This window comes from Odontesthes bonariensis, chromosome 2 (genome assembly GCF_027942865.1).
Source record: "Odontesthes bonariensis isolate fOdoBon6 chromosome 2, fOdoBon6.hap1, whole genome shotgun sequence".
Classification (NCBI taxonomy): domain Eukaryota; kingdom Metazoa; phylum Chordata; class Actinopteri; order Atheriniformes; family Atherinopsidae; genus Odontesthes; species Odontesthes bonariensis.
Window position 1 is genome coordinate 10,920,736 of NC_134507.1, and position 11,614 is coordinate 10,932,349.

Consider the following 11,614-nt stretch of genomic DNA (forward strand, 5'->3'; position numbering starts at 1 on the left):
GTCGTTCGACTTCGTTTTCACATTTGCGAAAGAAACAACTCCCTTCCTTGTAAATTCCAAGCCAATTATCACACCTGAGCCCCGTCCTCACTCGGTGCACTCGCTAATTGAAGTCATGATTGTGTTGCTTTCTGGGAGGATTAAATTAAAGAAAAAGACTCAGTCAGACTTTATATATGAACATGAATCTAAAAAATATCAACAAAATGGTCACTCGACATCAAAATAAATTACAATTTGAATATTTACTAGGCCTATATGCCCCATTAGTGAATCAATATGCAAGAAAATTCTAATAGGGACTAAACCGATTATTCAAATGGACTGGAAATTTGTGTAAGCTTATGAAAAATACAAACCATCCGAAATATCTTTTGAAACAATATCACGTTGGGTAAAACGCATCTTTCATGCAGTTCAAGTGCGTAACGTAGCACAATATTGATTTCCCATGATGCAGTGCGGTAGAGACCAGGCAGGCGCGGACATTCGAAAAAAAAAACATGGCGGAGCACTCTGCAGTGTTAAAACCAACATCAAACTCAGAGGGCACAGAAAATGCGTCCACTGACGACAACAAAGACGTCGGGGTAAAGAGGCGCCTGTCGTTTTCGTCGGAAAAAGATGTTAGCGCAGCGGAAGAATCGAAAATGACTTGTTCGGTCTTAAGTTTACAAAGTGTTTCCGACGACTCGCCGAAAATCGCCGAGCAACGCTCACCAGAGCCCGTCGGCACATGTTTAAAGGAGGAATGTGCTTTTAGAGGTAAAGGTGCCTCTCCTGAACAGCACAGAATGAGCGACAGGGAAGACCAGGAAAATGCTGCCGAGCCCTCCACAGCCATCACTGAAGGTGGGTGACGCAACCCCTCTGTCTGTGTAAGGTAACTTAGTTCAGGCGTCAAACCGTGTGAAACACTATAAACCACATATCTTTGGTTTTAGGTTGTTTGAGCAAACATTTTATACAGTGATTTTTGTATGGAGACGACCAGCAACATATGCTAATGTATCTGCCTTTTGTCTTATTTATGCTTCCTTTTGGTAAATAGTTTTTTTTTTTTCTCACTGCAACGATGAAACGGTCTGTTTCTGGATGTAATAAAGGTGTTTTGTTCATTCATCTGTGTAGAAGGCACCACCAAGACAAAACAGTAAGTCTTGTAGTTAATGTAGAATCCTTCAGATATGTGGGCTGCATCTCACCAACAAATACTGCCGACAGCATATGGGATTAATGTTTGCTTATTTTCTATTAAACAGGTTACTATTTTCTACAGAATCTCGTACTCTATTGCAATCCTAAATGATACCCATTAAAACTAGTCATTTGGAGAAGGGAGGTCACAAACATGTGTGTGTGTGTGTGTGTGTGTGTGTGTGTGTGTGTGTGTGTGTGTGTGTGTGTGTGTGCGTGTGTATATGGTGTTGTCCTTAGAGTAGATGACAACTCATCTCTGTTTTTGAAAAGGAATTAAGCCAGAGGCCATGAGACCGGCTGTACGTATTTTCCAACAAATCCACATTTAGAGCTCATCACTACATTTCTTCAGCTCTGTCAGATCAAACCGCACCACTATTTAAAACTCCGTTGACCTAATCTGACGCACTGACATAAACAGGCCTGCTTGTCGTGTGAACTAAAACTACCGCTGGGGTTTATCCCTCACACAAACTCTAAAGATGTTGACAATTCAAAGGGCCCATAAACGCGCGTCTACCCATAAACCATATCCCCACCCCACCCAGTTACTCAGTGAACCAGAACCGATGATGGGGGGCTACAAGCTTGTGTAACCGAACTCTGGGTGAGGTAGGAGCACCATCTTTAGTCCTATGGTGATCCATTTTCGCTATTTCAGAATGTCAACCATGATATTTGAGGACCTTTCGCAGCGTTTGGAGCCTCAGTTATCATAACAGAGAAATATGGATCCTCTATTTATTCATTTTTTATTATTTTATCCCCAGGTGAGCGGCTGGCAGTTAGGAAACTTTTCTAACAGTGCCTCAAATTAAAGTGAAGCAGATTACAGCATCGTGTCAGTTTCTCATTATGTCCAAAACATTTTGGAGAGGATTGTGCTTCATCTGTGAAACAAGCTGCAAATAACAAGGGAACAATAACAGCAGTCATGTAGGAGGGGTTGAGATGCTAAACCTTTTCCCTTTCAACTTTACAATGCTTTATTTTTCTTACCCACAGCTTCCACCACACCACCCTTGCTGCATCACCCTTTGCCCCAGCCAACTCACCCAACAAATCTAAGGGGTGTATTTTCATTGGTCTTGCAGGGTACACTTAAATGAAAATCCATTCTTTTACAGCTTCCACACAGAGAACGAGCCAGGGCCAGTGAGTTTCAGAAATAATTGTCTAATTTTTCACGTTGTAAACATTGAAAATGGCTTAAACAATCCTATAAATGTAGTGTTCAGTGTTACTGAAGGTTGAAATGGACCTTTTACACACCTGAAATGACCAGCAGTTATTCTTAGGTTGAGGTTGTTGAAAGTTTGCTGCTGTGTAGGCATTATTCTAGTCATTCAGCCAGTAAAATCACTAATCTGGAGGAGGACCATTCTTATCTGTACCTTTTGAGATAGGACACAGTTATCTTGCAGGGTTAGACTTTTTAGAATGAATGGAGAGATTCCCCAACGGAACATAGTGTGACGACATCTTCTGCTATTCTTGTTGGCTGAGCATTGGCATTGAGGACTGTTAAATACATCTAATACTGTATGAGTTCAGTTTAAATTGATTACGGTCTATTCACTTAAAAAAAAATATGCCACCTTTTAACAGAGTGTATGGGTCTGATAAGTATCAGTCATTTTCCACTGCATGTCGAACTTTCATGTTTAGTTTATTGTTGGTGATTTTTATTTATTTATTTTTTTATTATTATTATTTTTTTTTAATCACAATAGTTTCTTACTTGTCTTGCTAGATTAAATTAACATTTCGCTAGCTCAAATCGAGCAAGACTGGTCCATTGCTCACTCGAATTGTGCTATTCGGGTTTTGTACAGATAACACAGAAGAAGACATTTCTGGTCACGACTCCAATGTTACTGCCAGTCAACAGCACCCCGACACGGAGGAAAGAGATGCTGAGGTGGTGAAAAGAGCACATGAGGAAGGCTGTGTGAACGTGGTCTTCCCTGGCACTGTAACTCAGGATGGCTGCTATCGTTTTGTCAGCGAGATCCTCAAGTGCATTCTCTATCAGAGGCAGCAGCTACCCATGACGTACGACCAGCTGGTATACTCCCAGAAGAAACAACAAGCTTCATTGCAGGTGAAATGAGTTCATGTTGAGTACCTCAGCCGTTCCCAAATGAGGAAATGTTGTGGATATGAGATCAAACTAACAGTGTTTTGGTTTGTTTTCTCTTTAGGATAAGGACACAGTGAGTCGGAGGCCAGTGCAATCTAAAGGCATGGACTGGCGTAAATGTCAACAGACCCTTCAGGAGTTGGAGGAGGTTCTGCATCAGCTGGAGGTGCTTTTCTCCCTTAGCAGTGTTCCCCGTGTGTTACTGTTAATGGGAGGCTCCCTCATCCTCCCCACAGAGCTGTATGAGATCAACATGGAGGATCTGGTCCTGGCTGGTGGGGATCAGTGTCTGCGAGTGTCGTCTTGCTTGAGGCAACTCTTCCGCACGCTTTTTGTTGCCGACCTCCTGTCTGACACCAGACCTGTTCGTTTAATGTCCACCACGGTCATGGCACTGGCTCACAGGGATTGCAGTGTGGCCTGGTTCCGCCCCAAACTACAATTTAAAGTCCCGACTCGAGTAAAGCACCAAGTCATCGCCCTCTCCTCTGACCCCACCATCTGTAAAAAACCCAAAGCTGAGGGTTCAGACTGGCAGGATTATGTTTGGTTTCAGTCGCCCACGGCAATTAAGGGCTTCAGCAACTGACCCTAAAAGTTGTGCAGAGCACAGTTTGATCTTTCAGCTCCCTCTTTGGAGCTCTCTGTAATGCAGTGAATTTTAATGGAGGTTTGAGTGAATATTGAACTTTAATTTTGAACTAAGCTGTACATATTTTAATGAATTTAGCTGCATTTGTTTTGTTTTTTTCCAGAGTATGTGGACTTTAACAATAGGGCGTTTTGACATCACTTTACATCAACATTGTTTTTGTTGATATTTATAAAAGGATTACTTTTCAGTTGTTTCCATCTATATTAAACACAGCAACACACAAGACGAGTGCAATATATTTTTACTGAGCATAACTTGAATGATTTCTTGTTAATGCAACACATTGTTGTGCCAGTATACCCATGTACATGTTTACATTCATAAAAACCTGCGAATGATTTTTATTTAATGTTACAAATCAAGCAATAAGGATGCATTCTGGGGTAGAAAGGATCACAGAAACAGTGACTTGTATGTGCGTTGTGTAAAATGTCGATCATAATAATAAAAAAGGGAGAAAAAAAACCCACATTGGTCTGACAGTACATTCAGGAGCTTAGAGCTTCTCCACTTTTTTAACGAACTGGATGATGTCGTTGGCCAGCAGCTGGGGCTCTTCAAAGGCAGCGAAGTGGCCACCGCGGGACATAAAAGTGTAGGAGTAGAGGTTTCGATATCTAATTTGTGCCCATGACTTGGGGCAATGCATCAGCTCCTGTGGGAAAGCAGCCACTCCGGTAGGAACAAATATTCCCGTCCTAAAATAGGAGACAAATCTCTATTAAAAGGACATCACACGACAGATTAAAGAAAGTGGGCAGAACAAGCACTTTGCTTCATACTTTGAGTCGATCCTTTTTTCAATGTTACTATTGAGGTTTTCTTTGTAGAAGCGCATGGAGGAGACGATGGAGCCTGTGGTCCAGTAGATCATGACATTTGTCAACAGGTCATCCAGGCTGAATTTTCTGTACATAAGCAACAACTTTTATTAATGACAGAAAACAAAAACTTCAAACACGTTAACTATCTCCATCCAAGAGCTTGAATTAAGCGTCATGTCCAATGTTCCCTCTAAGCTGCGCGCCTGTGTAATCGCGCACATTCTCAGCGCACAAGAAAATCTATGCAGCGCATAAAATAAAATTCACCATAAACGTACTAATTAATATCTAATACCAAGCGTAATGTTTTTCTGTACCATTTTTCAATGTAACGCAACGAGTGACAGGTGTTCAGCCAATGATACGAGTTTACTTACGATATGCAGCCAATCAGAGCATTGATAGTGCTTGCATTATGTGCCCTGCCCATACGCGCCGTGCAGGTTAGCTAGCTAACAACAGTGCGGCGGAGTTAAGAGACTCAACCCCGCAGTGCCAGCGACACATCCACTCACCAAGCCAAAGTAAAAAAGAAATGTGGTTCTTTTAGGATGGAATGGCTGTCTGAGTATGTGCAAACAGAAGAACAAGTGGTGAAACTGGCTGATATTTTTTTCTTTTTCGAGTGAGAAAGGTCTACTCTTCAAAACATGAAGGCTGCAAGCATGACTCTTCCCATGGCCAAAGCATGACTCTCATATATACTACACATCTCATGAACAACAAGATTTTTGTCTTTTTCTTTTTTAAGTGGGCCAAATCACTTTCATTAAAAGTAAACTAATGAAAATTGCTGCTGGGATTTGATTCTTTTAATAAGCCATGTAACTTGCTATGATCCAAGGTGTTGAACAGGTGTGATACTGATGTGTGGCCACAGCGTGCACATCTGATGTTGCTCACAGTGGTCCTCAGTGTGCTCAGGGAGCTTGTGTGTTTGCCCAGACACATGAAAAATTAGAGGGAACATTGGTCATGTCCTCTTTTGGGTTTGCCTCCAGAATGAGAGGCAAAATGACAGTCCAGTTTCCTTCCGTTTAAGCCTGTGTGATGACCAGCATGGATGCAGAGACCGTTGTGTTTACCTCTCCAGCCCCCCATCCATCAGATCTCTGTTCTTCATATCAGTCCAGGTGGAGAACTTTTCCAGAATGTAGGCTGCCAAGCCTACAGGAGAGTCATTCACCCCACATCCTGCCAACACAAATGTACTAAGAGCTGAAATCACGAATATACATTCAACAATTGTTCTATGGAATGTAAAATTAGAATCTCTTCATCAATTAAAATCAGCAAGCTCGTCTTTGACCCGTCGGCGCTGTCTGTATAATCGGACAGTCTTGTTGCCTTGTGCATCTTCTCACCTGCAGTGTCCGGTTTAGTGCCCTGAATGTGAAGGTAGCCGGTTTCCCTCAGGATTTCATAGACGTTCTTCTCAAAGAAAGGGAACAACCGGCGAACATCTTCTCGACTGAGGCCCACCAGGAAGGGCAGATAGGGACCAATGATCAAAGACAACAGCACTTTGAAACCCCTCGGTGACATACACATGTTTAGGTGGAGACCTTTCACGCAGCTGGAAAAGAATTGTGAAACGGTTATCTAAGATGATGAATCTTCGGACTCATCGCTATAAATCCAAGATTGAATCATGATTTCCTCAGTATAATGATCTTTTTCAGCCCCTTATCTCAGGAATTTGTATCGTCATTTGTTTCTCGTCACTTGCGCACAGCGGGAGCATTATTCCACAGCTGAAGAATGGCACAGTGTCTGCTTTTAAAAACAAGTTGGGAGTTGGAAATTCCACTGCTCCGGTGACTTGTGCCACATTTTTCCTCAAGGGCTTGTTGTGCACTTACTCGGGCTTCATCTGTGCCATGTTCGTGGTGACAAGAGAGCCCCAGTCGCCTCCTTGCAGATAGAAGTGGGAGAAACCCAAGCGCTCCATCAGTTTTAGGAAAACTCGGGCAGCAGCCAGACTGTTAAATCCTGGAGAAACACAGAAGGACTTGGAAATGACCGTAGTCCAAGTTGAGAGGCGTTTACATTTATTTAGAATTATCTACCTTTTTTATGAGGGGCTTCTGAGAAGCCGTAGCCAGGGAGAGATGGGATTATGACCTCAAACACAACGCTATCATGGTTTTGTGTCAGAAGTGGTAGGATCCTGTAGAACTCATAAAAGGAGCCTGGCCAGCCGTGAACAAGCATGAGTGGCAGAACCCTCTGATTCACACTGGAAGGTGGGCGTACATGGATGAAGTGCACGTCCAGTCCTGCACCACAACAAAGGCAGAAAAACATGTGGGGCCATTCTTGGCCAATACTTAACATGAAACTTTTTTTTGGTTCATTCCTCAAGGAGCTTCACCTTCGATTTTGGTTTTGAAGTGTGGATATTTGTTAAGCACCGCCACCTGCTTTCTCCAGTCAAACTCATTCCTCCAATAGGACACCACTTTCTTGAGATAAGTGGAGTTGAAGCCATACTGGAAGCAGCTGTCTTCTAAAGGGTCGCTGTAGCGGGTTCTGTCAATGCGCTCATGGAGGTCCTGTTAGAACAAAAACACTAAACAAGTGCCGACTGCTTCACATGGCAGAATTAGAGACTTTCTGTTGTCATATCTAAAAGGTAATCAAGTTGGTTTAAACGTAAAACCACCTCGATCTCTTTATCTGAGGTTTGCACTGTAAATGGATATATTTTATCATCCTCCGACTGTGGCTTTTCTCCTGATCCCCACCACCCTTCCCCAAAAGGGATAGTTTTCGGCCTGCTCCTCCTGTGCACCGCATAAGCCAGTATTCCCCCTGCTGCCACAGCAGACCCGATTAGAAGCTGTTGTTGCACAACGTCCAGGCCAAAGAAAGTGTCCCTGCAGAGTGTGGAGGGGGGGTACTAATTAGGAAAAATCTCATTGTGTGCCATTACATCCCTTTAAGTCGCTCTAAAAGTTGAGTATGACTGGTAAAACACTTCTTACTTCAAAAGCTGGAGCCTCTGCATCGTGCCGTTCAAAGCAATGTGAGAGCTCACAGGTGACTTTTGACCCGCTCTAACAGGACGGAGATTGGGAAAAGTTTAATCTCCTAAGCAGTGCTTCGACAGTTTTTATTACAGTGCGTTTAGACGTACCTTCGCTGTCACGCTTGACGTGTCTGTTGGGTCTCGAGCTGGTGTTTTCTGACCTAACCTCAGTCAAAACGCCAAATATGAGTGATCCAACCGGGAAAAGGTGCAGAAAGAAAGGAGGGGAAAAAAAATCTCTCTGCCGGTGTAGTGCCAAAAAGTGATTGTCTGCCAGAATCTGATTTCCGGCCGCGGGAGCGCGCCGTCTGCTACAAAATGCACTTCTTTTGGCCACAGTTGTAATAATTACGGAACAACAAACGTTGAACTTTCGAAGACACGTGCTTTTGCTATAATTACATTATAATGCAGTTGTGTGCATCTCCATATTATGACCGTTTAATCCAGAGAAAAGCGGACGCTTTTGCGCTACCGCTCAATGAGCTGCTGTGCGCGCTCCCGCGGCCGGGAATCAGATTCTGGCAGACAATCACTTTTTGGCACGACGCCTGGAATCTGTTGCAGACATCGGTGATTGGCTGTGAGACACGCCACTCCCGCGTGCCGAGCCGCCGTGACGTTGTTGTTTTCAATAAAAACTGCGTCGTCGTCGCCGGGTGGTGATTTAGTTGTTCCTGTTGTTTGTTGCTTTTCGTCCGTAGTTTTACCCGCAGAACGATGCAGTGGAATCTTGTTTTCCCCCTTCTTGCGGCCGTTTTTGCCGTTGTGTCGAGTGGTATGGCGGGGGGCTTTAGAGACGCAGATATCAACGACGAAGGGGTCAAAAATGCTCTGAACTTCGCCGTGGTCCAACACAACAGACGCTCCAACGACATGTACCTCCACAATGTCGCAGAGGTGGTCAAGGCTCAGTCCCAGGTAGGTCCCGCTTTGAACTGTGGATGTATTTTTTATTTAACACAGTTAAACGTGCAGTCAGTGCTGCTCATTAAAGGCTTTTCGCTCAACTACCGTATCTTAAGTTGCTATAAAATAGCCAAAGGTATGCCATTTTTATCCATATTTAGTTAAACATGCCCGTTCATCTTGACTGGTTGTCATGGGTTACGTAACAGTTTGGCCTTTTGCATACAAAAATCCTAATCCACTTAAATCATAGCCTGTTGAAGCAAATCCGCCCTGAAATTAAATAACATAAAAAGAAGCACTTATTTAGATTGAGTAATTTCCGGCTCGGTCACCCCACCCAGACATCTAAAGTCACACTTGGCCACGCATATTTGACTTGAAATCCACCAGAGTATCACTGTAGTGCCTCATTAACCTGTGCACATACGTATATTTACTTTACTTTACTTTATTTTGCACTCTATTTTATTCTATATGTATATATTTTTAATCTTATTTTGTACTTTAATCTTGCTTATATATTTTATTTGATATTCTACTATTCTAATTTAGGAATTTTTCATTTGACTTTAACTTTCCATTAATGTTACTTTGCTACATAGTTTATATTTTGTATTTTATAGTTTGTATTTTGTGGACGGCAGTCAAAGGTCATTTCACTGCATGTTGTACCGTGTATAACAATGCATGTGACAAATAAAACTTTGAATCTTAATGAATTGTGACATATTCTGCATTTCTGTGTGTCACCTACTTCGCCTTACAGGTGGTTGCTGGGATAAAGTACGTCATAACTGTGAAACTGGTAAAAACCGGCTGCAGAAAGGACCCTGTCAATGAAGAGTGTAACCTCACCTCAAGCCCCGTGAATGCACAGGTAAATGACCTTATAAAGAGGCTCAGACTTGAGCTCTTGGAAGAGTAACTCCCATGTATTCTGTCACTAGAGTAGACCTCGTGTTGAGCGGTCATACCGTTGAGTTGTCTAATTGTATTATAAATCTATCAATATCTGTACCATTATTAATGTAATCTCAGTCCCGTTAATTGTGTTCTGAATGTCTCTTTCAGCCTTACCAGTGCACGTTTACTGTGTGGAGCCGCCCATGGTTGAGCGATATCAGGCTGTTGGACACGAAATGCTAGAAAGAAAGCTTTGTGGAAAATCACCTAGATTGGCATGGTTTGCAGAATAAATTTCAGCCATAGTCAAATGTATTTTCCTGCAGATGAACCACAAAGTGTTGCATCCTTTTTCCTCCTCTGTTAGTTCCCTGTAAGCTGAATAACATGTTTCAAACTTTACACTATGCAATAAAGAGATGTATTGTCTTTAGGAGGAACAGCTCCTCTGTAATGCCTTTATAACTAATCAAGGCGAATGAGAGAACACCCTGTATCAAATTGTTGATTATTGCTTATTAAAACCTGCACAATTTAAAAATTAAAGTTTCTTGTGAGCTTTTATGAATGCATCCATGTCACACATGTAAATCCGGTATTCAGCTTTTACTCTGCTCTATTATTGTGTGATTTCACCAACATTGGTCAGCAATTCAGGTTGGGGAAATTCTTTCTTACCACAAGTCATGTGTTAAGCTCCTACAAAAAGTAAGGCAGGTCCTGGAGAGTCAGCTGAATAGGGGAAAAACAAAGTCTGAGTCAACAACACACACCCTGTCAAGTCATCAGATATCCAAATGGTTTAATAATCTGGCCAAAGAAAAAGATGGAGGCCACTGACATCATGGCCAGGAAGCTCCTCACAATGCATGGAGGGTGTCACCCCAAGTCCAGCACTCTGAAGCCTGATTTAAAATGCACTAAGCAGAAGGAGGGATGCCAGGGGCTAGCGAGCGTGACCAGGATGAAACGGCAAAGATCCGGAAATACACGAGGACGTTGGCCCCTAGTGATGAACTGCTGAGTTAGTGTCTCAAACAGGTTCAACCCAGGGAAGGGGAAGAGGAACTATCATGGAAGGATACACTTCTGCACTGGTGTGAAAGACAGTACAGCGGCACTTATCATGGCCGCTCAAGAGCAATAGAGGCCAGGGTCTACTGGACCAGACAGGACCCCAAGTGTGAGCAAAGCGGCTCCTGAGAAAGTCCAGCACATGGCAGCAGGGCGTAAGATGCAGGCAGGTACGTGGAACACAATAACTACAGAGGAAGGTAGCAGTGATACAGTGTTGTATAGTAACAAAGTAAAAATACTTCACTACTGTACTTAAGTATATTTTGGAATACTTTGTACTTTCCTCGAGTTTAAAATTTTGACAACTTTCACTTTTACTTCACTATATTTCCGAACTTAATTGCATACTTTTACTCCAATACATTTTCATTGTTCTGTTTAGTTACTCGTTACCAAAAAAAGAGAGAGAGAGAAAAAAACCAACAGTATTTTGACCCCATGTATGCTATGCCTGCTCAAAGACGTGGAAATTCTATCTTACAGAAACTCCCCTTTTTTAGGTTTTAAGGTAGTTTCACAAAAAAGGTCTTCCTCTTCAGATGCCAGATAAGCTGCAGTTCCCTCCCAATTCTTTTTTTCTTCTGTATAATGACCGGTTGTGTGTGCACCTCCTATAGCTTGTGAAGTACAGTAATCGTAGCAGCTTTTTTTCTTGGTGATGTTGGCCGCATTTTCTGTACTGAGTTATTTTATTTATTTTTTAGAAAAGGAAATAACAGTAGCAGCCTCTTTTGTTTAATTTTTTTCTTAATGGTGTAATGTACGCCTCATTTTCAGCACTGACCTTACTTGAAGAAGAAAAACTTAAAGGTTCACAAAGTTTGTATTTTCTAAACCTGGTCTAAATTTTGCCTGCACTTGGTTGTGTG

General features: G+C 42.4%; 3 protein-coding genes across 3 annotated transcripts; 2 read left to right on the forward strand and 1 right to left on the reverse strand.

Annotated features, from left to right (window-relative positions):
* Positions 1 to 509: 509 nt before the first annotated feature.
* mad2l1bp (MAD2L1 binding protein) lies at positions 510 to 4,474 on the forward strand. The gene is made up of 3 exons (XM_075476838.1): positions 510 to 852; positions 3,036 to 3,304; positions 3,405 to 4,474. Exons 1-3 carry the CDS (start codon positions 651 to 653, stop codon positions 3,930 to 3,932), a joined length of 999 nt encoding a protein of 332 aa, XP_075332953.1. The 5' UTR covers positions 510 to 650; the 3' UTR covers positions 3,933 to 4,474.
* Positions 4,223 to 8,295, reverse strand: ephx5 (epoxide hydrolase 5). The gene is made up of 10 exons (XM_075476826.1): positions 7,962 to 8,295; positions 7,810 to 7,881; positions 7,488 to 7,701; positions 7,197 to 7,377; positions 6,892 to 7,101; positions 6,685 to 6,814; positions 6,187 to 6,398; positions 5,908 to 6,016; positions 4,781 to 4,906; positions 4,223 to 4,696 (listed from the first exon to the last, which is right to left on the reverse strand). Exons 2-10 carry the CDS (start codon positions 7,830 to 7,832, stop codon positions 4,495 to 4,497), a joined length of 1,407 nt encoding a protein of 468 aa, XP_075332941.1. The 5' UTR covers positions 7,833 to 7,881; positions 7,962 to 8,295; the 3' UTR covers positions 4,223 to 4,494.
* Positions 8,296 to 8,460: 165 nt separating this feature from the next.
* Positions 8,461 to 10,214, forward strand: cst3 (cystatin C (amyloid angiopathy and cerebral hemorrhage)). Its single transcript, XM_075476849.1, has 3 exons — positions 8,461 to 8,774; positions 9,532 to 9,642; positions 9,837 to 10,214. The coding sequence occupies exons 1-3, from the start codon at positions 8,574 to 8,576 to the stop codon at positions 9,909 to 9,911; spliced, it is 387 nt and encodes a 128-aa protein (XP_075332964.1). The 5' UTR covers positions 8,461 to 8,573; the 3' UTR covers positions 9,912 to 10,214.
* Positions 10,215 to 11,614: the final 1,400 nt, after the last annotated feature.